The sequence below is a fragment of the Somniosus microcephalus genome, chromosome 4 (genome assembly GCF_052327205.1).
Source record: "Somniosus microcephalus isolate GS21.2 chromosome 4, FLI_Smic_1.0, whole genome shotgun sequence".
NCBI lineage: Eukaryota > Metazoa > Chordata > Chondrichthyes > Squaliformes > Somniosidae > Somniosus > Somniosus microcephalus.
The window spans coordinates 330237134-330262965 of NC_140990.1; the positions used below are offsets into that span (position 1 = coordinate 330237134).

The following is a 25832-nucleotide window of genomic DNA, read 5'->3' on the forward strand; positions in this document are numbered from 1 at the left end:
GTGCTGGAAGGCTTTTTGTTCCATCCTGGGCGCTTCCGTCAGTCTCTTCTCTGGGTTCCACCCTCAGTCTAACGGCCAGACTGAGAGAACCAACCAAGATCTGGAGAGGGTGCTAAGAAGCTTTGTGTCCTCCAATCCTTCCACCTGGAGCAAGTATCTGGTCTGGGCGGAGTACGCGCACAATACCCTTCAGAGCTCCTCCACTGGCCTCTCACCTTTCGAATGTCAATATGGCTTCCAACCGCCACTCTTCCCTGAACAGGAGAGGGAGGTAGGAGTCCCAGCTGCCCAGGGGTTCGTCCAACGCTGCCACCGTACCTGGAGGAGGGTCCGATCCGCCTTGCAGCTCGCTTCTTCGCGGCAGAAAGTGCAGGCTGACCGACACCGCCGCCCAGCTCCTCGGTTCCGGACCGGACAGAAGGTCTAGCTGTCTACCCGGAATCTTCCGCTCCATGTGGAGTCCCGCAAGTTGGCTCCCCGGTTCATCGGACATAAGAACATAAGAACATAAGAAATAGGAGCAGGAGTAGGCCAATCGGCCCCTCGAGCGTGCTCCGCCATTCGATAAGATCATGGCTGATCTGATCCTAACCGCCAATCTACTATCACAGAACCATCTCTTGAATCTAACAGAATTAGACACACTAAATAGGAGCAGGATCAGGCTACACGGCCCCTGGGCCCGCTCCGCTACCCACAGGGCCATGACCGATCCGAACCTAGACTCATGTCCAAATTCCTGCCCGCTCCCCGTAACCCTTAATTCCCTTTACTTCCAGGAAACTGTCTATTTCTGTTTTAAATTTATGTAATGATGTAGCTTCTACAGCTTTTTGGGGCAGCATATTCCATGGACCTACCACCCTCTGAGTGAAGTAGTTCCTCCTCATCTCAGTTTTGAAAGAGCAGCCCCTTATTCTAAGACTATGCCCCCTAGTTCTAGTTTCACTCATCATCGCGAATATCCTCCCCGCATCCACCCGATCCAACCCCTTCACAATCTTATATGTTTCAATAAGATCGCCTCTCATTCTTCTGAACTCTAATGAGTAGAGTCCCAATCTACTCAACCTCTCCTCATATGTCCATCCCCTCATCCCCGGGATTAACCGAGTGAACCTTCTTTGTACTGACTCGAGAGCAAGTATGTCTTTTCTTAAGTATGGACACCAAAACTGTATGCAGTATTCCAGGTGCGGTCTCACCAATACCTTGTACAACTGAAGCAATACCTCCCTATTTTTATATTCTATCCCCCTAGCAATGAAAGCCAACATTCCATTGGCCTTAATCACTTGCTGCACCTGCATACTAACCTTTTGAGTTTCGTGCACCAGGACCCCCAGATCCCTTTGTACTTCAGTACTTTCCAGTTTCTTGCCATTAAGATAATAACTAGCTCTACGATTTTTCCTGCCAAAGTGCATAACCTCACACTTTCCAGTATTGTATTCCATCTGCCAAATCTCTGCCCACTTACTTAGCCTGTCTATGTCCCCTTGCAGGTTTTTTATGTCCTCCTCACTCACTACTTTCCCTCCCATCTTAGTATCATCTGCAAATTTTGATATGTTACACTCGGTCCCCTCCTCCAAATTCGTTAATATAGATTGTAAAGTGTTGGGGACCCAGCACTGACCCCTGTGGAACACCACTAGTTACTGATTGCCTGTCCGAGAATGAACCATTTATCCCAACTCTCTGCCTTCTGTTAGATAGCCAATCCTCTATCCATGCCAGAATATTACTCCCAATCCCGTGATTTTTTATCTTAAGCAATAATCTTTTGTGTGGCACCTTGTCAAATGCCTTTTGGAAGTCTAAATACACTACGTCCACTGGTTCCCCTTTATCCACCCTATATGTTACTTCCTCAAAGAACTCCAACAAATTTGTCAAACATGACTTCCCCTTCATAAAACCATGCTGACTTTGTCCTATTAAATTATGATTATCCAAATGTCCTGTTACTGTCTCCTTAATAATGGACTCCAATATTTTACCTACCACAGATGTTAGGCTAACCGGTCTATAGTTTCCAGCCTTCTGTCTACTGCCCTTTTTAAATAAGGGCATTACATTAGCAGTTTTCCAGTCTGCCGGGACCTTTGCTGAGTCCAGGGAGTTTTGGAAAATTATTACCAATGCATCCACAATCCCTACCGCCACTTCCCTCAAGACCCTAGGATGTAAGCCATCAGGTCCAGGTGATTTATCCGCCTTGAGTCCCATTATTTTACCGAGTACCACTTCCTTAGTGATTTTGATCGTGTTTAGCTCCTCCCCCCCATAGCCCCCTGTTTGTCCCGTGTTGGGATATTCTTAGTGTCTTCTACTGTAAAGACTGATACAAAATATTCATTCAGTGTTTTTGCCATCTCCATATTTCCCACCATTAATTTCCCGGTCTCATCCTCTAAGGGACCAACATTTACTTTAGCCACCCTTTTTCTTTTTATATAACTATAAAAACTCTTACTATCTGTTTTTATATTTTTTGCTAATTTACTTTCATAATCTATCTTCCCTTTCTTAATTAGTCTTTTTGTTATTTTTTGCTGTCTTTTAAAGTTTTCCCAATCCTCTATCCTCCCACTAGATTTGGCTTCCTTATATGCCCTTGTTTTTAGTTGAATACTATCCTTAATTTCTTTACTTAGCCACGGATGGCTGTCTTTTCTTTTACACCCTTTTCTTCTCAGTGGAATATATATTTTTTGGAAGTTGTAAAATAACTCCTTAAATGTACACCACTGATCATGTATCGTCTTACCCTTTAATCTATTTTCCCAATCCACTCTACTCAATTCTGCTCTCATACCTTCATAGTCTCCTTTATTCAAGCTTAGCACGCTTGTTTGAGATCCAACCTGCTCACCCTCTAATTGAATATGGATTTTGGAAAAAGTAAACCTTGTGGCCTACCGGCTCCTCCTTCCTCGGTCGATGAAGATACATCCCACATTCCACGTCTCTCACCTCAAGCCAGTACTTACCAGTCCCTTGGTCCCTGCTTCCAGACCTCCCCCCCCGCCCCGCATGATTGATGGTCAGCAAGCCTACACTGTCCGGCGCCTCCTTGATAGTCGCCGGGTTAGGAGGAGCATTCAATACCTAGTCGACTGGGAGGGTTATGGTCCTGAAGAGCGTTCCTGGGTTCCGGCCCGGGACATTTTGGATCCTGAACTCATCAGGGATTTTCGCCGTCACCACCCTGATCGTCCAGGAGGAACGTCAGGAGCCGTTCCTAGGGGAGGGGGTCCTGTGAGGGTGCCGGTTAGTTCCCTCAGTAACCCCTAGATGGCACCTTCACTTGTTTCTTTTCCCTTTGCTAATTGTTACTTGTTTCTCCTGTGTTTATTGCTTAACTGCCTTTCATCTGGTTTATTGGTTTCACCTGTTTTTGCTTGTATTTATGTTCTGTGGTTTCTTCCCTCTGTGCTCAGTCTTGACAAGCCGTTACCTAGTAGTAGCTTGTCTTGAGCTCCTATGTTTGTAACTGTTTACCTGTGTGATTCTAGTAAAGTACTTTTATTTAAGACTGCATACCTGCTTCTCGCCTCGTCTGTCTGCACTTGGGTCCAGAACCAGCCTTGCCCTGACAGATGAGGGGAGAGAGAGAGAGATGAGGGGAGAGAGAGTGAGTTGAGGTAAGAGAGAGAGAGAGAGAGAGTGAGTTGAGGTGAGAGAGAGAGAGTGAGTTGAGGTGAGAGAGAGAGAGTGAGTTGAGGGGAGAGAGAGAGTGAGATAAGGGGACAGGGGAGAGAGAGAGAGAGTTGAGGGGAGAGAGATGAGGGAGAGAGGGGAGAGAGATGAGGGAGAGAGGGGAGAGAGAGAGAGAGATGAGGGGAGAGAGATGAGGGAGAGAGGGGAGAGAGATGAGGAAGAGAGGGGAGAGAGAAGGTGGAGAGAGAGGGGGGAGAAAGAGAGAGGGGAGAGAGAGAAAAGGGGGAAGAGGATGCCAGCAACTCAGGGAGAGGAAGTCAAGAACTCGGGCGGAGAAGGTCTGGAACTCGGGGGGTTGGGTAAAGAGCACGGAGGGCACAGTGGGGATGGCTGAAGAACGTGATCCCGGTCTAATTGGGGGGGGGGGCGGGAGGAGAACGAGTACATGATCCAGATGGTAAGATGGATCATGTTCTTCCAACCCCACCCCCTTTACATCAACATGATGTTCTCCCTCTCCTCCCCGAGGATGGGTTGATTTCTTGGAAAGCTGTCACTATTTACTTCATATCCAATAAACCTGTTAACAGCACGCAATGTCCCATCCATGGGGGGGAGCGGTGGGAGAAGGTCAGGAATTTGTTGGGGGGAGAAGGTCAGGAACCCGGGGGGCGGGGGTGAGGAACTTGGGCGGGGTAGGTCAGGAACTTGGGCAGGGGGAGGTCAGGAACTTGGGCAGGGGGAGGTCAGGAACATGGGCAGGGGGAGGTCAGGAACTTGGGCAGGGGGAGGTCAGGAACTTGGGCAGGGGAAGGTCAGGAACTTGGGCAGGGGGAGGTCAGGAACATGGGCAGGGGGAGGTCAGGAACTTGGGCTAGGGGAGGTCAGGAACTTGGGCTAGGGGAGGTCAGGAACTTGGGCAGGGGGAGGTCAGGAACTTGGGCAGGAGGAGGTCAGGAACTTGGGCTAGGGGAGGTCAGGAACTTGGGCAGGGGGAGGTCAGGAACTTGGGCAGGAGGAGGTCAAGAACTTGGGCTGGGGAGGTCAGGAACTTGGGCAGGGGGAGGTCAGGAACTTGGGCTAGGGGAGGTCAGGAGCTTGGGCAGGGGGAGGTCAGGAGCTTGGGCAGGGGGAGGTCAGGAACTTGGGCAGGGGGAGGTCAGGAACTTGGGCAGGGGGAGGTCAGGAACTTGGGCAGGGGGAGGTCAGGAACTTGGGCTAGGGGAGGTCAGGAACTTGGGCAGGGGGAGGTCAGGAGCTTGGGCTGGGGGAGGTCAGGAACTTGGGCAGGGGGAGGTCAGGAACTTGGGCAGGGGGAGTATGTCAAAAACTTGGGCAGGGGGAGGTCAGGAACTTGGGTGGTGGGGGCAGGAACTTGTTTGGTTGGGGGGGTGGTGGGAGAAGGTCTTAACCTGCAAGGATGAGCTCCGTCTGTTCTATGTGAGCTCTGTTCTGTTTGAAGTAGGCAAGTCAGAATGGCTCGAATTACACTTTGCAAAGTAATTGATTACGTAGGCAGGGAGGATCTAATTACACATTCCAGAGAAACTGCTGGGTGTGTCTTGTCCTCCAAGAGGACTAATCGGAATTTTGGTGCTGTCTTTTTTTTTATGCGTTTATGGGATGCAGGCGTCGCTGGCAGGGCCAGCATTTAATGCCCATCCCTAACTGCCCTTGAGAAGGTGGTGGTGAGCCGCCTTCTTGAACCGCTGCAGTCCGTGTGGTGAAGGTGCTCCCACAGTGTTGTTAGGGAGGGAGTTCCAGGATTTTGACCCAGCGACGATGAAGGAACGGCGATATATGTCCAAGTCAGGATGCTGTGTGACTTGGAGAGGAACTTGGAGGTGGTGCTGTTCCCATGCATCTGCTGCCCTTGTCTTTCTAGGTGGTAGAGGTCGCGGGTTTGGGAGGCGCTGCCGAAGAAGCCTTGGCGAGTTGCTGCAGTGCATCTTGTAGGTGGTACACACTGCAGCCACGGTGCGCCGGTGGTGGAGGGAGTGAATGTTTCCCCTACTCCCTTTCAGTCCTAGCTTAAATGACTCCTCAGTTCATTATTTAACCATTTTCCCAGTGCTGATCATATGTATCTCATCCTTGCAAAGCAGTTCCCACCTTCCCCAGAACTGGTGCCCATCCCCCACAAAATGGCAGCTTAAGAGCACTCGATCTGCAGCTGCTGCCAGTTGCTTTGCACTCTCTTTATGACAATTAAGGAATGTGAAGTTGATCAGTGGAATTCAATAGAGGCCCAGCGGTTAAAAACACTGCAGCTTCTCGCAGCGTCTGCCGAGCAGGAAATCAATTCATCGGAGCAATCTCCCACCAGAAGCCCAATCCGAGTTAAAATCCGCCCCTATGTATTCGATTTATCAGTGCTCGTACTTTTAAGGGAACATTCTTCAAACCATGTGTGTTCCAATCAGTTACATTATACCATGTGCCAAGTCTCTCCACTGGAATAACAGCCCCAAAACGGAGGTAAATCTAGGCGGCTGGAAATTTAATGAAAAACAGGACACAGGGTCCGACAGACAGAAGGAACCGAACAATGTCACGTACCAGTTAGGAAAGAAAATTCAGCAAAGGTCATTGTGCTTCAGGAGCATGACTGTGGAGGGTCACAATGGATAGACATCTTGAGTGATGATCGATTTGATTACACGAGAGAGTCTAGACACCTGGGTCCAGTACTGTTTTCTTTACTTAGTGAGCATGACTCAACCTTTCGAATGGTTCTGCTTTGGGCCAGTAATTCCGGTCCCAACGCGTGAGCACGGACAGTGTACTCACGCGTGGGCCTATAGAAACATAGAAGATAGGAGCAGGAGTAGGCCATTCGGCCCTTCGAGCCTGCTCCGCCATTCAACAAGATCATGGCTGATCATCCAAACCCTAGCACCCGGTCCCTACACCGACAGCCATCCCGCCCAAGCCCTATCCCCGTAACCCCACGTATTTAATCCCCCCTAACACTAAGGGCCAATTTTTTATCATGGCCAATCAACCTAACCCGCACATCTCCGGAGCACCCGGAGAAAACCCACGCAAACACGGGGAGAATGTGCAAACTCCACACAGACAGTCACCCGAGGCCGGATTTGAACCCGGGTCCCTGGCGCTGTGAGGCAACAGTGCTAACCACTATGCCACCGTGCTGCCCGTTGGAAGTGCCGGATTTCAGCATGCACAGCGCATGCGCGGGAAACCGGCGTTTCCTCCAAGGGGTTCAGAGGTCCAACGCGTGCGCGCAGGACTCTGCGCGCACGCGTTGAACTTCCTTCTTTTTGACAGGTTTGCGCGTGTGCAAGGGCCTGAACTTTTTAGACATATAAAAAGGAGGCGTAAGGACTGGATTCTTGAAGGTAAGTGGTCTATTATTAAAATTATTACATTTTTTCCACAGCTTCATTGTTTTTAAGGACTTTACAGTAAGGTAAGTTTATTTTTAGACCCGATTTCGTAAAACATTATTTTTTTCAAAAATTTTATTAATTGTTTAAAATAGTTTTTTTAAAGTTATTTATAGTTTATTTAATTATTGGGATGTTTTTAAAAATTTTAGTTAAAGTTAAACTAGTCTTTTGGGCACCCATACTTTTCATGAGTTTGACAGTCTTTACTATCAAACTCATGAATGAAGTTTTCCCTCCCCTGATTGGCTGCACAGTGCTCACCTGATCCCAGCCGGCACATCGCACTAACTATGCCGCTGGATCAGGCAAGCACATCGCGCTGACATCTGAACCGGGCCAGTGACAGGAATTCCAAGCAGACCCGAGCTTCAGATGTCGGCGCGCCGGGTGAGTGCACATCGGGGGCTTGCACGCGCGGCAAGCTCCCGATCCTAATTTCTGGCCCAATCTCAAAAAAGCAAGCTTTCTGAAATCCAGGACACAGCTGTCAAGAGAAAGTTGGACCTGTTGTTTGAATTGAATCGGAAAGGGAACACGGTTGCTTACCTTTTTTGCAGAACGGTCCATCATAAGCGGAGTGACTGCAGTTGCACGAATATCCGTTGTACTTCTCTATACACCTCCCTCCATTGTGGCACAGGTTACCGTAACTGCTGCAGTGCCCCAGGCATCCTGCCTTCACACCAGGGGTAATTGTAGCTCGTTCTTCAAGATCAAGGGTGACTCCGTTTAACCGTAAAGAGCGAATGCATCCAAGGAATCCCTTCTGTCTTGAGGCAGTTCCGCCTGCAAAGAGATCGACGAATTTTAAGTAAATCAGTAGGGGGGGTAAACTTATGTACCATCCCTTGCTGTACACTTTGTTACCAGTCAAGGAACATACATCGCACGAAGGAAGAGAAATACCCCCGCACAAACTTGCACAAAATACAACACCCTCAGCGCCCATGATGCAATTTCACATTTTTATGCTATTATTTTCAGTGCAAGTTTGACCATAAAAAAGCCACATAAATGATTCCAATGTACAAAGCCACTTCGCATCCATCTCGACAGTACAGCTGTTTTGATCTAAGAAGGGACACGTATTAATCTTCCAATTTTTAATAATTAGTACAAAAAATATAATAACTGAACTGCTAAATATCATCTACTGACATCGGTGTATGTTAGAAGTAATAATTTTTGTGTGAAATGTCTATCATCGAATCATAGAAATATTACGAGGCAGAAGGAGGCCATTCGGCCCATCATGTCCGCGCCGGCTGGAGAAGAGCTAACCAGCCTAATCCCACCTGCTAGCACTAGGTCCGTAGCCCTGTAGGTTTCGGCTCTTCAAGTGTATATCCAAGTACTTTTTAAATGTGATGAGGGTTTCTGCCTCTACCACCCTTTTGGGAAGTGAGTTCCAGACCCCCACCACCCTCTGGGTGAAAATCCTTTTCCTCATCTCCCCTCTAATCCTTCTACCAATTACTTTAAATCTATGCCCCCTCTGCTGAGGGAAATAGGTCCTTCCTATCCACTCTATCTAGGCCCCTCATAATTTTATACATCGCAATTAAATCTCCCCTCAGCCTCCTCTGTTCCAAGGAAAACAACCCCAGCTTATCCTCATAGCTAATGTTTTCCAGTTCTGGCAACATCCTTGTAAATCTCCTCTGTACCCTCTCCAGTGCAGTCACATCCTTCCTGTAATGTGGTGACTAGAACTGCTCGCAGTACTCAAGCTGTGGCCTAACCAGTGTTGTATATAGTTCTACCATAACTTCCCTGCTCTTATATTCTATGCCTCGGCTAATAAAAGAAAGCATTCCGTATGCCTTTTTAACTACTTTATCGACCTGTCCTGCTACCTTTAAGGATCTGTGGACATGCACTCCAAGGTCCCTCTGTTCCTCCGCACCACTCAGTATCCTCCCATTAATTGTGTATTCCCTTGCCTTGTTGCCCCTCCCCAAATGCATTACCTCACGCTTTTCCAGATTGAATTCCATTTGCCACTTTTCTGCCCAACTGACCAGTTCATCGATATCTTCCTGCAGTCTAAAGCTTTCCTCCTCACTGTCAACCACACGGCCAATTTTTGTATCATCTGTAAATTTCTTTATCATGCCCCCTACATTTAAATCTAAACCATTAATATATACTACAGTAAGGGACCGAGTACTGAGCCCTATGGAACCCCACTGGAAACAGCCTTCCAGTCACATAAACTCCCCTCAACCATCACCCTTTGCTTCCTGCCACTGAGCCAATTTTAGATCCAATTTGCCACCCACCCTTGGATCACATGGGCTTTTACTTTTTTGATCATGTGGGATCTTGCCAAAAGCCTTGATAAAATCCATGTAGACTACGTCAAATGCACTGCCCTCATCGACGCTCCTTGTTACCTCCTCAAAGAATTCAATCAAGTTAGTCAGACAGGATCTTCCCTTCACAAAACCATGTTGACTGTCCCTGATTAATCTGTGTCTTTCTAAATGAATGTTTATACTGTCCCTCAGAATTGATTCCAGCAATTTGCCCACCACCGAGGTTCAACTAACTGGCCTGTAATTGCTCAGTTTATCCCTTCCGCCCTTTTTAAACAATGGTACAACGTTAGCAGTTCTACAATCCTCTGGCACCACTCCGGTAGCCAGGGAGGGTTGGAAAATGTTGGTCAGAGCCTCCGCAATTTCCTCCCTTGCTTCTTTTAATAGCCTCGGATATATTTCATCCGGCCCTGGCGATTTATCTACTTTCAAGGATGCTAAACCCCTTAATACTTCCTCTCTTACTATGTTTATCCCATCCAATATTTCACTATCTTTCTCCTTAACTTCAACGTCGCATCATCCCCCTCCTGTGAATACAGCTGCAGAGTATGCATTAAATATCTTACCCACATCCTCCGCCTCCACACATAGATCCCCATTTTGGTCGCTGATAGGCCCTACTCTTTCCTTAGTTATCCTCTTGCTCTTTATGTAATTATAAAAGATCTTTGGGTTTTCTTTGATTCTACTTGCCAGCATTTTTTCATGCCCTCTTTTTACTTTCCTAATTTCCTTCTTAATTTCACCCCTACACTTTCTATACTCTTCTAGGCTTTCTGCAGTATTGAGCTCACAGTATCTGATATAGGCTTCCCTTTTTTGCCTTATCTTACCCTGTATGCACCTTGTCATCCAGGGGGCTCTATATTTGGCAGTTCTACCCTTTTTCTTTGTGGGAACACGTTTACCCTGAACTCCATGTATCTCCCTCTTGAATGCCTCTCACTGCTCTGACACTGATTTACCTTCAAGTAACTGTTTCCAGTCCACTTTGGCTAAATCACTTCTCAACCTAGTAAAATTGGCCTTCCCCCAATTCAGAACCCTTACTCCTGTTTTTTCTTTGTCCTTCTCCATAATTATGCTAAAACTAACTGAATTATGATCACTACCACAAAATGCTCTCCCACTGATACTCCTTCCAGTTGCCCAGCTTCATTCCCTAAAACTAAATCCAGAACTGCCCCCACTCTTGTTGGGCTTGATATGTATTGGCTAAAAAAGTTCTCCAGAATACAATTTAAGAATTCTATGCCTTCTATACCTTTTCCACTGGTAGTATCCCAGTTAATATTGGGGTAATTGAAATCCTCCACTATTACTGTCCTATTGTTTTTGCACTTTCAGAAATTTGCCTAGAAATTTGCTCTTCTATCTCCCTCGGACTATTTGGGGGTCTATAGTACACTCCCAGCAGTGTGATTTCCCCTTTTTTTGTTCTTTAGTTCAACCCATGAGGTCTCATTTGATGATCCTTCTAACATATCATCCCTGCTCAAAGCTGTAATTGTCTCTTTAATCAAGACTGTAACCCCCCGGTCCTTTTGTATCCCCCTCTCTATCTCGCCTAAAAACCCTGTAATCAGTAATGTTGAGCTGTCATTCTTGCCCTTCTTTCAGCCATGTCTCAGTAATGGCTATAATGTCTATCTGTGCCCTTAAGTCATCTCCCTTATTTCCTAGAATCCTTGCATTGAAGTATATACCATTCAGCATTGCCAAACTCCCTTGTTGTCTATTTTCTGGCCCTTTTTTCCTCTGCCTTCCAAACTCGCTTACTAATTTTCTCTCCCTTCTCAAAATACTCTCAGGTTCCCATCCCCCCTGCCAGCTAGTTTAAACCCTCTCCAACAGCACTAGCAACCCCCCCCCCCCGACCCCGCCGTGAGGATATTGGTCCCGGCTCTGTTGAGGTGCAACCTGTCCAGCTTGGACAGGTTCCAGCTCCCCCAGAAACGGTCCCAATGCCTCAGGAATCTAAAGCCCTCCCTACTGCACCATCTCTCCAGTCACGCATTCATCTGCTTTATCCTCCTATTCCTGTACTCACTAGCACGTGGCACCGGGTGTAATCCGGAGATTACTACCTTTGAGGTCCTGCTTTTTAATCTCTCTCCTTACTCACTAAAATCTGCCTGCAGCACCTCATCCCTCTTTCTACCTAGGCCGTTGGTACCAATATGGACCATGACCTCTGGCTGATCACCCCCCTCCCTCAGAATGTCCTGCAGCCGTTCAGCGACATCCTTGACCCTGGCGCCAGGGAGGCAACATACCATCCTGGAGCCGGCCACAGAAACGCCTGTCTGTTCCCCAAAGTATCTACTTTATGTGTTCCTTTAGATTAAATATGCAGATTAATTAACCAGGTGCTTAAAATCATAGAATTATAGAAATTTATGGCATCAAAGAATTAATACATAATTTACAACAAATAAACATTCCTTTAAGGCACAAAAAGCACACAGGAAAAGTGGTCCAACCGTGGCTAAAAGGAGAAGTTAAAGATACAGAGTGGAGCTATAGTAGGGGGTGATGCACAGCCAAATATAGAGGAAGAAAACAAGTCAGCCTGGAAGGCAGAGCAAATATGTAACGGCACAAGGGAGTATGGCAAGGCTGGATGGCATTTATTTTAATGCAAGGATTCTTGCGAATAAGGCAGATGAATTGAAGGTGTTGATGAACACATGGGAGTAGGATATTGTTGCTATCACAGAGACATGGTTAATGGAGGGGCAGGACTGGCAGCTCAATATTCCGGGGTATAGAATCTTCAGGCGAGACAGAGGGGGGTGTAAAAGAGGAGGGGGTGTCGCAATATTAAACAAGGAGTCCATTACTTAGCAGGTTCCTCTAATGAGACCATATGGGTAGAACTTAAAAACAAAAAGGGGGCAAGCACTTTGCTGGGAGTGTACTATAGGCCCCCAAACAGTCAGGGGGAAGTAGAGGAACAGATATGTAGGCAAATCTCAGAGAAGTGTAGAAATAATAGGGTAATAATAGTAGGGGATTTCAACTTCCCCAATATTAACTGGGATAGTCAGAGTGTGAAAGGCTTAGAGGGTGCAGAATTCTTAATGTGCATCCAGGAGAGCTTTTTGAGCCAGCATGTAGAAAGTCCTACAAGAGAGGGGGCAGTACTGGACCTAATTCTAGGGAATGTAGCCGGGCAAGTGCTTGAAGTGTCAGTAGGAGAGCATTTTGGTGACAGTGACCATAATTCAGTGAGATTTAAGGTAGTCATGGAAAAGGACAAAAATGGACCGGAAATAAAGGTTCTAAATTGGGGGAAGGCCGATTTTAATATGATAAGGTAGGATCTGGCCAAAGTGGACTGGGATCAGCTACTTGTAGGAAAATCCACATCAGAGCAGTGGGAGTCATTCAGAAAGGAAATTGAGAGAGTACAGCGCCAACATGTTCCCGTAAAGGTCAAGGGTGGGATCAACAAGTCCAGGGAACCCTGGATGTCAAAGGATATACAAGAATGGATTAGGAAAAAAAGGGAGGCTTTTGGCAGATACAAAGGACTAAGAACAGTGGAAGCCCTAGAGGAGTATAGAAAGTGCAGGGGGATACATAAAAAAAAAAATTAGGAGAGCGAAGAGGGGCATGAAAAAACAGTGGCGGGCAAAATAAAGGAAAATCCCAAGGTGTTTTATAAGTATATTAAGGGCAAGAGGATAACCAGGGAAAGAGTAGGGCCCATTAGGTTCTGGTCGCCAAACTATAGGAAGGATATGATTGCATTGGAGAGGGTGCAGAGGAGATTCACCAGGATGTTACCTGGGCTAGAGCCCTTCAGCTATGAAGAGAGACTGGACAGGCTGGGGTTGTTTTCCTTAGAGCAGAGAAGGCTGAGGGGGGACCTGATTGAGGTGTACAAAATTATGAGGGGCATAGATAGGGTAGATAGAAAGGAACTTTTCCCCTTAGTAGAGGGGTCAATAACCAGGGGGCATAGTTTCAAGGTAAGGGGCAGGAGGTTTATAGGGGATTTGAGGAAAAACATTTTCACCCACAGGGTGGTTGGAATCTGGAACTCACTGCCTGAAAGGGTGGTAGAGGCAGGAACCCTCACAACATTCAAGAAGCATTTAGATGAGAACTTGAAATGCCATAGCATTCAAGCCTACGGGCCAAGTGCTGGAAAATGGGATTAGAATAGACAGGGCTTGATGGCTGGCACGGACATGATGGGCCAAAGGGTCTCTTTCTGTACTGTATATGACTCTATGGGAGAGAAATTCGGTTGTTAGCGCCACCAATTAACGCCTAAAGAGGCCGAGAAGTGGGGCGCTAGCCAATTTCCGGGCGGGCGCAAGGCGCCTAGCGCCTCGCCCCATATTGAGCATGCATTTAGCGCCGGCGCTAAATCTTAGCGCCCGCTCATGGGCGCAGGCTGATTATGACGTCATTTGAGTGTGCAACGCCTTTTGGGTGCCCCAGACTGGAAATTCAGTGACGCCCCCCTCCGTAGCACTTGGCGCTAATAGTGACAGCTTACCTGGGCCTTACCAAGTCGCTCTCGGGCTGGAGGAGCGTTATTTAAAGGGGACTGGTGTGGTTTAAAAGCGGCAGCCATTTTTGGAGCACAACTTCCTCGAGAGCTACAAAGAGTTGCTGAGCTGCACACTGAGAGCCATTTGACCACTGAGCCAGTGCAGGCAGACGATCTTCAGCCTTCTGACCATCACCTTGCTGTTGGTGAGCCTTGACAACGGGGAACCTTCCTGTGGGCACTTATTATGGGGGCTGCATTGGAGGGGAACGTCCTGCTGCTGAATCATCTGGAAAGGGCACTGAGACGCTGGGAGAGGGGGGCGGGCATGGCCAGACGGAGGAGGGCCAACAGATGTCGCCACAGCAGACCTTACGCTGGCAGGGTTCTCCGACAGCAGTTTTCCTACATGAACATGCCGGAGGAGCAGTGTGTCAGAAGGCTGCGATTTAGAAAGGAGGTGGTGACTGAGCTGTGCCAGCTGCTTCAGCCAGATCTGCAGCCTCAGATAAGGTGCAGGACATCTCTGTCGGTGGCTGAGAAGATGCCTGCTGGCCTGAACTTCTACGCGAGCGGCTCTTCTCAGGCTGTGTGTCAGAGGCTGATCAGAAGTAGCTTCTAGACCCCTCTCACAGAATGCTTGCTACCATTCCAAGAACAGGAATGGAACCGGTCTGATACCCCCAAGCCTGTGAAGGGCAAGATGCATGTAAATAGAAGGCATGGCCATTGTAAATGAAGAAAGTGTTTCATTACACAAAATGTGATTCCTTCAAACATGAGAAAGCTATGGCAACAGAAAGCAAAACTAATACGCTGACACATAACTGACTCTCACACCCAGGAGACTGTCCAAAACATAAATCACATTCCGACCATCTTCCTTGGCCTTGATTCCACTGCGCCAACCAAAGCATCCAATGCCCCATCAGTGAGGCGTTCCGCCCTCTGCCTCACCCTTTCCATGTCTTGCTAGGCTGGTGCACCACAGGTAGGCTCCCACCGCTTTGAAGGCCTACAAGGCAGTGAGTGTGTCTGGTGATGCCAATTGACCTGCCCCTTTAAGAGCTGGCTGGCGCCAGTGTGCCTCAGGGAAAGTGATTATTGACAGCACCCTCGCTGCACCCTGCTGTCGCGAAATTGGGTTGCGCCGCCGGGTTAGCGCCTTAAGAGTAGCGTGCAGCGCCTGATTTAGCGCCATAATCACCTTTAGGGGCGCTGCAACCCAATATCGCGCTAGGTGGTGCTAAATTGCGCCTGGCGCTAAACTTTGCGCATCGCCAGGACTAGCGCCCCAAACGCGGCTATACCGAATTTCTAGGCCTATGACTCTATAGTATTAGATCAAAGGAAGAGGCTTATAATTTTGTCAAAAACAGTAGTAAGCCTGAGGACTGGGAGGATTTTAGAATTCAGCAAAGGAGGACTGAGAAATTGATAAGGAAAGAGAAACAAGAATATGAGAGTGACTATAAATTAGCAAGAGGAATAAAAAGAAATTGTAAACGTTTCTATAGGTATATAAATAGGAAGAGATTTGTGAAAGTAAATGTGGGCCCATTAGACGCAGCGACAAAATTAGGACTCATGGGATTTGGGGTAATAATTTTGTGTAATAACCTCTTGTGCGGCATCTTATCAAATGCTTTTTAAAAATCCAAATACACTACATCCGCTGGTTACCCCTTATCCATCCTATTAGTTACATCTTCAGAAAACTCTAACAGATTTGTCTAATGTGATTTCCATTTCATAAAACCATGTTGACTCCGCCAATCATATTGCGATTTTCTAAATGCCCTGTTACCACATCCCTAATAATAGATTCTAGCATTTTGCCTGCTACTGATGTCAGGCTAACTGGCCTATAGTTCCCTGATTTTTCTCTTCCTCCTTTCTTACATAGCAGGGTTATGTTTACTACCTTCCAATCCTTGGGGAATGTTCTAGAATCTAGAGAATTCTGGAAGGTTAATACCAGTGCTTTTTTATGGCCTTGTTAACCTGTGTTGATACGTTTAGTGATTTGTGTATTTGTACTCCTAGATCCCTTTGTTCCTATAACCCATTTAGATTCTTATTTTCCAAGTAATATGTGACCTCCTTATTTTTCTTATCAAAAATACCTCACATGTATCCGTGTTGAATTTCATTTGCCATTTATATACCCATCCTGTAAGTTTATTGATGTCCTCCTGTAATTTGTTGCAGTCCTCCTCAGTATTGGCCATCCCCCCCAATTTGGTGTCATCCGCAAATTTAGAAATTGTGTTTTTGATTCCAAGGTCTAAATTGTTAATATAAATTGTGAACAACAGTGGCCCCAGCACTGATCTTGTTTATCACCACTACCCACCTTCTGCCACTGTGAATAACTACCCTTTACTCCTACCCTCTGCTTTCTGTCTTGAAGCCAGCCAGCAATCCATTCTGCTACTTGTCCCCTGACTCCGCATTCTCTGACCTTGTTCATCAGTCTATTATGGGGTAACTTATCAAAGGCCTTTTGAAAATCTAGATAAATTACATCTACTGCATTACCCTTGTCTACTCTCTCTCTTACTTCTTCAAAAAATTCAATGAGGTTGGCCAAGCAAGACTTTCCCTTTTGAAATCCATGCTGACTATTTATTATTATATTTTTCATTTCTAGATGTTATTCTATTTTCTCCTTCAGTAGGGATTCCATTATTTTTCCTACCATCGATGTTAAGCTGACTGGCCTATAGATTCCTGGACATGTTCTATCTCCCTTGTTAAATATAGATATTACGTTAGCTACCACCAGTCCTCTGGCACTACACCTTTTATAATGAATTACTCAATATGTCACAGACGTCACAGAAACGCCACAGTGCAGATAGAGGCCATTTCGGCCCATCGAGCCTGCACCGACACATATCCCACCCGATCCCCGTAACCCCTACACCAACACATATCCCACCCTATCCCCGTAACCCTACGTATTTAATCCCCCTAACACTAAGGGTCAATTTATGATAGCCAATCAACCTAACCCGCACATCTTTGGACTGTGGGAGGAAACCGGAGCACCCGGAGGAAACCCACGCAAACACGGGGAGAATGTGCAAACTCCACACAGACAGTCGCCCGAGGCCGGATTCGAACCCGGGTCCCTGGCGCTGTGAGGCAACAGTGCTAACCACTATGTGTAGTAATGCCTCTGCTACCTCTTGTGGTAAACCACTGTTATACCTGTCTGTATGTGTATGTGTATTCCACTAGGTACAGGTCTGGACATGCCTCGGCTGACTCCTCCCACTATTCCAGGTATATAAGTGACTACCTCCCAGTCCCTTAGTATTCTGGACGGGTCGACCACTCGAGACTAGACCTTCATTCTTTAGTTAATAAAAGCCTGGTTGTTACTCGCTTAACCTCAGTCTTTTGAGTAATTGATGGCGCATCAATTTTATTAACTAAATTTTTTATAATGGAGAAGATCCTCACACCAGCATGCCTGGACCTGGACAGTCGGGAAGCGGACGCTTCCACCAAGTTTGCTCACTGGCTCATGTGCTTCGAGGCATTCCTGACTGCCTCCACTGCGGTCGTAACGGATGCGAACAAACTGTCTGTCCTGATCTCCAAGGTGAACCACCGAGTGTACTCAGTCATCCGGGACGCGACCTCGTACACAGCCACCCTCCAGCTCCTCAAGACTCAGTACACGCGCCCTGTGAACGAAGTTTACGCCAGGCACCTCCTGGGGAGTCGCAAGCAACAACCTGGGGAATCAACTGAGGAATACCTCCAAGCACTGTCCGTGCTTGGCCGGGCCTGTGGGTGTAAGGCGGTAACGGCCATTAAGTACACGGAGGAACTGATCCGGGATGCCTTTGTAGCAGGCCACAGGTCCAACTACACCCGACAGCGACTGCTGGAGCAGAGTGACCTCACCCTCGACAAAGCCCCCGAAATCGCACTAACGCTGGACGCAGCCTACCAGGGCATGGATGCCTACTCCTCTGCACCGTGGACGCCGCGGGGAACGACAACCTGGGACACGGTAGGACAGCCCCATAGCACCGTGCCACCCCAGCCACAGCCCAACAACGGCCCATCCACCGCAGCAGTGTCCCAAAGCCAGACAGCAGTATCCCAAGGCCAGAAATGCTACTTCTGTGGCCAGGCCAAACACCCCAGAGCGCGCTGCCCGACGAAGAATGCGACCTGCTCGGGCTGCGGGAAAAAGGGACACTACGCTAACGTCTGCAAGGCCAAAGCCACCCCGAATGCCAGCAGCGCCGCGTGTGGGCCGTGCGAGCCGCCATCTTGGGCCCCCAACAGCGCCGCGTGTGGGCCGTGCGGGCCGCCATCTTGGGCCTCCCCAGCCATGTGCGAACCACCGCAGCAGCAGCCATCTTGGACGACTCCAGCCACATGGGAATCATGGACGCCGCCATCTTGGACACCAGCCGGGACGCAGCAGGCCGCCAACCTCCCCCATCTGATACCCACAGCGACAGACCGACCCCTACGCTGGCCTCTGTTACGCTGGACCAAACGAGACCACACCAACTAGCTCGGTCCAAAATGGACGTTAAGGTAAACGGCCATGCAATAAACTGCCTTTTTGACTCCAGGAGCACAGAGAGCTTCATCCACCCCGACACGGTGCGGCGTTGCTCTCTCCCAGTCCTGCCTGCGCACCAGCGGATTTCTATGGCCGCCGAGTCCCAGTCAGCGGACATTGGCGGCTACTGCATGGTGACACTAGTAGTAGACGGGACTGTGTTCAATAATTTTAAACTCCTGGTCCTGCCCCAACTTTGCGCTGCCGTTCTACTGGGGTTGGATTTCCAGTGCCACCTCAAAAGCGTTACGATGGCGTACGGTGGCCCCCTCCCCCCACTCACAGTCCGCAGCCAGCAGCCTCCAAATTGCCCGCCGCGCACCAGATGCAACCTCTCCACACTCAGAGTCCCACCCCCCCCACTGTTTGCTAACCTCACCCCCGACAGTAAGCCCATCACCACAAAGAGCAGGCGATACAGTGCCGGGGACAGGGTTTTCATCAAAACCGAAGTGGAGCGGCTCCTGAAGGAGGGGATTATTGAGGGCAGCTCCAGCCCCTGGCGAGCCCAGGTTGTGGTCGTTAAGACCGGCGAGAAACAACGCCTGGTCATCAACTACAGCCAAACAATAAACCGCTACACCCTGCTGGACGCCTACCCACTCCCCCGCATAGCTGACATGGTCAACCAGATCGCGCAGTACTGCGTCTTTTCGACCATTGACCTGAAATCAGCGTACCACCAGCGCCCCATCCACCCCAAAGACCGCCAGTATACTGCTTTTGAGGCAAACGGCCACCTCTATCACTTCCTTAGGGTTCCCTTTGGCGTTACCAATGGGGTCTCTGTCTTCCAAAGGGAGATGGACCGGATGGTCGATCAAAACGCGCTGCAGGCCACTTTCCCTTACCTGGACAATGTGACCATCTGCGGCCATGACTTGCAGGACCATGACGCAAACCTCGAGAAATTCCTCCGCACCGCCCAACTCCTGAACCTGACATATAACAAGGAGAAGTGCATATTCCGCACAGACCGCCTCGCCATCCTTGGCTGTGTTGTGGAACACGGGGTCATCGGTCCCGACCCGGACCGGATGCGTCCCCTTATGGAACTCCCACTGCCCCACTGCCTAAAAGCTCTGAAGAGGTGCCTAGGGTTTTTTTCCTACTGCGCCCAGTGGGTCCCCTACTATGCAGACAAAGCCCGTCCGCTGATCAAATCCACCTCTTTTCCCCTGATGGCAGAGGCCCGCTCGGCCTTCCACCGCATCAAGGAGAACATTGCCAAAGCCACCATGCACGCAGTGGACGAATCCATCCCCTTCCAGGTGGAAAGCGATGCGTCCGACTTCGCTCTGGCCGCCACCCTTAATCAGGCGGGGAGACCTGTGGCATTCTTCTCATGAACCCTCCAGGGCCCGGAGACCAGACACTCCGCAGTCGAGAAGGAGGCCCAGGCTATTGTGGAGGCTGTGCGTCATTGGAGGCACTACCTGGCCGGAAAACGATTTACCCTGCTCACTGACCAGCGTTCAGTTGCTTTTATGTTCAACAACAAGCAGAGGGGCAAAATCAAAAATGACAAGATCTTGAGGTGGAGAATCGAACTTTCCACCTACAATTACGAGATCTTGTACTGGCCTGGGAAGCTCAATGAACCCCCAGATGCCCTATTGCGTGGCACCTGCGCCAGCGCGCCGATCGATAGGCTGAGGGCCCTCCACAATGACCTCTGCCACCCGGGGGTCACCAGGTTCTTCCACTTCATCAAGGCCCGCAACCTGCCTTACTCCATTGAGGAGGTCAGGACCATGACCAAGAACTGCCAAGTCTGCGCTGAGTGCAAACCGCACTTTTATAGACCAGACAGAGCCCACCTGATAAAAGCCACTCACCCTTTCGAACGCCTGAGCGTCGATTTTAAAGGGCCTCTCCCCTCCTCCGACCGCAATGTGTACTTCCTCAACCTCATTGACGAGTACTCCCGTTTCCCGTTCGCTATCCCCTGCCCGGACATGACCAGTGCCACGGTCATTAAATGTCTGAACAGCCTCTTCACCCTGTTCGGTTTCCCCAGCTATATCCATAGTGACCGGGGCTCATCGTTTATGAGCGACGAACTCCGCCAGTACCTGCTCGCTAGGGGTATAGCCACAAGCAGGACCACCAGTTACAACCCCCGGGGGAACGGACAGGTGGAAAGAGAGAATGCAACAGTTTGGAAGGCCGCCCTACTAGCCTTAAAGTCGAGGGGCCTTCCGACCTCCCGCTGGCAGGAGGTGCTCCCCGATGCGCTCCACTCGATTTGGTCACTGCTCTGCACTGCCACCAATGCCACCCCTCACGAGAAAATGTTTGTCTTCCCAAGGAAGTCCACATCGGGGACAGCGTTACCGCCATGGCTGACGTCCCCAGGGCCGGTACTACTGAAAAGACACGTGAGGACCAATAAAATGGACCCCCTGGTCGAGAGGGTCGACCTCCTCCACGCCAACCCCCAGTACGCTTACATTGCGTACCCGGACGGGCGGGAGGACACAGTCTCCATACGAGACCTCGCACCCTCGGGGACCGCTGTAACCCACTACCCATTACCACCACCCCCCACCACCCGATATCCAACCCCAGCAGCCGGCTCGCCTTGGACCGTCACCCACGAGGACTACACTCCAGTGCCCCAGCCTACACGGGACGCGACGCCGGAAGCTGCACCACCCCTGCCGTCGCCACGTCGATCACAGCGGCAGACAAGACCCCCGGAGAGACTCCAATACACGAACTTTTAAATACACTTCACCCCGCCGGACTCATTTTTAAACAAGGGGTGAATGTGGTAAACCACTGTTATACCTGCCTGTATGTGTATGTGTATTCCACTAGGTACAGGTCTGGACATGCCTCGGCTGACTCCTCCCACTATTCCAGGTATATAAGTGACTACCTCCCAGTCCCTTAGTATTCTGGACGGGTCGACCACTCGAGACTAGACCTTCATTCTTTAGTTAATAAAAGCCTGGTTGTTACTCGCTTAACCTCAGTCTTTTGAGTAATTGATGGCACATCACCTCTTCCCTAGGTTCTTTTAAAATGCGCGGATATAATCCGTCTGGACCAATGGTTTTATCCTCTTTGAGTTTCACTAGTTTATTTAGTATATTTCCTCATTTTATTTTAATTGCAGTTAACTCTTTACTAATCTCATCATCCAATCCATCTCCACCTGTTCTATCTCCCAGGTAAATACTGAAGCAAAGTAATTATTTAATATCGCTGCCATCTCTCTATTGCTGCCTGTGGTATTATTCTCTCCATCCCTTAGTGGCCCTATTCCCATCACGACCTTCCCTTTTTAAATTTATATGCCTGTAAAATATTTTACTATTTTGTTTTATGTTCCTTGATAATTTAATTTCATAGTTCGTCTTTGCCTTCCAAATTGTTTTTTTGACTTCTCTCCTAATCCATTTATAGTCTCCTTTATCGTGCTCTCCCCTGCTGTCCATGTATTTATTGTATGCCGCTTTCCTTACCCTCAATTTTTTCCTTATGGCTTTATTCATCATCTACAAGGCACGTGATGGAATACTCTCCACTTGCCTGGATGAGTGCAGCTCCAACAACACTCAAGAAGCTAGACACCATCCAGGACAAAGCAGCCCGCTTGATTGGCACCCCACCCACCACCTTAAACATTCACTCCCTCCACCACCGGCGCACCGTGGCTGCAGTGTGTGCCATCTACAAGATGCACTGCAGCAACTCGCCAAGGCTTTTTCGGTCGCACCTCCCAAACCCACGACCTCTTCCACCTAGAAGGACAAGGGCAGCAGGCGCATGTCAACACCACCACCACCAAGTTCCCCTCCCAGTCACACACCATCCTGACTTAGAAGTATATCGCCGATCCTTCATCGCCACTGGGTCAAAATCCTGGAACTTCCTACCTAACAGCACTGTGGGAGTACCTTCAGCACACAGACTGCAGCAATTCAAGAAGGCTGCACACCGCCACCTTCTCAAGGGCAATTAGGGATGGGCAATAAATGCTGGCCTTGCCAGCGACGTCCACATCCCATAAACAAATTTTAAAAAATCCACGCTGTCTCATTAGTGTTTAGCTTGTTCTTGTTTATTAGCGGAATATATTTTCCTGGACTCTGTTGAACACCGTTTTAAATGCTTCCCATTGCTGTTCTACATCATTGTTTGCCAATACTGATGTCCATTTTATTTTTCCAAGTTCTATTCTCAGCCCCTCAATCAGCTTTTCTCCAATCTATTACCCTGGTCTTAGTCATACCTCTGTCCTTCTCAATTATTATCTTAAAGTGTATTATATTATATTGCCTAGATATTATATTATATTGCCTCTATGTCCCCCTACTTTTACTTCTCTTATCTGTTCTGGTTCATTCCCCATTACTAGATCTAATAACGAATCCTCCCTTGTTGGGCTTTTTACATATTGGGTTAGAAAGGCATCCTGTACACATTGTAGGAACTCCATTCCCTTATCCGTTTTACCTACCTATTCTGTCCAATTACCATCAGGGTAGTTGAAATCCCCCATGATTATTATTCTATGTTTTTTACTTATTTCCCTAATTTGTCTGCATATTTCTTCTTCCACCTCTCTTCCACTATTATATTAGGTGGTCTGTAGACTTATCCCTATTAGTGCGATTAATCCTTTATTATCTTTTATCTCTATCCACATGGATTCTATTTCTGTCTTGCTGATAGCTGTGTCACTTTTTTTCTACTGCCATTATGTTATCTCTAATAAGTACAGCTACTCCACCTCCCCTTTTCCCCTCTCTATCTTTTCTAAATATGTTATACCTTGCAATGTTTAATTCCCAGTCCTGATTTTTCTGTAGTCATGCCTTAGTAATCACTACTATGTCTGGTTCCTCACAACACATGATTGCCTCCAGCTCCCCTGTTTTATTATGGGGATTGTTGTACAGACTGATTAACTCATTTTTAATAGCAGTTCCTCTCACTTTATTTTTAACCATCTTTTTAAACTCCTGTTCTATAACTCTATTTATTTCCTGGCCATTAATGTCCTCCCTTACTTTACTCTTTCCTATGCCCTCCTTTCCTGTTTTGTTTATATTTAGGTTGGTTTCATTTTTTTTTTAGATCCCTCCTTCCGTCTAACTGGTTTAAAGCCTTTGCCACCTCCCTGTTTACCCTTTCTGCTAGGACATGGGTCCCATCCCGGTTCAGGTGGAGCCCGTTCCATCGGCACAGCTCCTTCCTGTCCCAGTACTGGTGCCAGTGTCCCATGAAAAGGAGCCCCTCCTTCCCACACCAGCCCTTTTGCCACATGTTAATTCTCCTGATCTGACTGTTTCTATGCCAATTCGCACGAGGCTCGGGCAATAATCCAGAGATTATTACCCTTGCGATCCTGCTTTTTAATTTCGCTCCTAACTCCTGATATTCCTTCAGCAGGACCTCCTCCCTTTTCCTACCTAAGTTGTTTGTTCCGACATGTACCATGACAACTGGATTTACCCTCTCCCTTTCCAAATTCCTTTCCAGCCGCCTCGAGATATCCCTCACCCTGGCACCAGGTAGGCAACACACACTTCGAGATTCTCATTCTTGGCTGCAGAGGAGGCTATCTATCCCTCTAATTATAGAATCCCCTATCACTACAACATTTCTATTCTGCTCTTCCGCCCCCCCCCCGCCCCTTGGACAGCATTCTGAGCCATGGTGCCTTGTTCTGTATTATGGCTGTCCTCCCTGCAGGTAGCGAGTATATTGCACCTGTTGTACGGGACCAGTGTCTGCAGGACCCCCTTCTCAACCTCTCCTAAGTCCCCGCTACCTGGCTCCCTAACAGTCACACCCTCCCCGTCCTGAACCTGTGCTTTCCTCTGGGGTGCGACTGTATTGTGGATAAGACTATCCAGAAATTCCTCCCCCTCCCTTATGTTTCGGAGTGTCTCTAACTCGCACTCCAGCTCAATGACTCTGAGCCAGAGTAACTGAAGGCAGAGACATTTCCTGCAGATGTGAGAATCTGGGACAGTCTCGCTGTCCACAAACTCCCACATACTACAGTCCCGACACATAACCTGCCCTGTCATCTCTAGACTTTATTTATTTGCTTATTTAATTAGTTAAAGTTTTTAATCAAACGATTACTTATAGTTATATTAATTATTTAGTTTATCTAGTTAAGTTCATACTTAATAACGTAATAGTTATAGTTCCCCAGAAGTGGAAAATATTCTGTATGTCTTCTTAACCACCTTATCTACCTGTCCTGCTATCTTCAGAGATCTGTGGACATGCACTCCAAAGTCCCTCTGTTCCTATACACCTCCCAATAACCTACCATTTTTCTGTATTCCCTTGCCTTATTAGCCCTCCCGAAATACATTACCTCATACTTCTCTGGATTGAATTCCATTTGCCACTTTTCTGACCACCTGACCAGTCCATTGATATCTTCCTGCAGTCCACAGCTTTCTTCCTCACTGTTAAGTCCGTGAATGATTGAGACACGGACTAGCAGGAGTGAAAACAAACAGATCTTTACTGGTGGAAGTCCATAACGAAACTAAACAACAGAGGCTCTCTAGCGCCTTTTATACAGGGGTGGTCACTGCCGGTACTGCAGTCTGAGACCAGTTATTCTCTTAAAGGTACATACACAACACTCACTATCAACCACATGGTCAATTTTTGTATCATCTGCAAATCTCTTAATCATACCCCCTACATTGAAGTCTAAATCATTGATATATATGAAAAAAAGCAAGGGACTTAGTACTGAGCCCACTGGAAACAGCCTTCCAGTCACAAAAACACCGGTCGATCATTACCCTTTGTTTCCTGCCTCTGAGCCAATTTTGGTTCCAACTTGTCACTTTCCCTTGGATCCCATAGGCTTTTATTTTTCTGACCAGTCTGCCTTGTGGGATCTTGTCAAAAGCCTTGCTAAAATCCATGTAGACTACATCAACTGTGCTGCTGTGGCAAAACCACCAATGATCTTCTGTACAAATGCATAACTGTCTTTAACCCAATGCTACAGCATCTGTGTTTGTTGGCTGAGTGTAAATAAGCTTTCTGCAAAAGCCCTGAAACAACGTGATGACATCGTCACGTTGGTCACGTGATGCCCCGAACGGTGGGAAACATGATGACGTCATGACGTCAGAGAGTGGGAGGTTCTAAGACCAGACCTCGTGTAACAAGCTGCTGAAAAGACCTGTTTGCTGTTGCTCCTGCATGTTTTTGTTTTGTTCACTTGTTTGATTAAATTCAGTTGAATTATTGAACTGACTCGAATTCAGTGCTTCAGTTAGGGATAGATCGATTCCTACACTACCCTCCTCGACCCTCCTTGGTACCTC

General features: G+C 48.0%; 1 protein-coding gene across 1 annotated transcript in view; it reads right to left on the reverse strand.

Moving 5' to 3' along the window:
- The window catches only part of LOC147120680 (contactin-associated protein-like 5), a 467625-nt gene that overhangs the window by 357313 nt on the left and 84480 nt on the right, over positions 1-25832 (reverse strand). The window contains exon 4 of the mRNA XM_085984243.1: positions 7626-7865. Coding sequence (XP_085840369.1) covers positions 7626-7865 — 240 coding nt within the window. The remainder of the gene's footprint in view (positions 1-7625; positions 7866-25832) is intronic.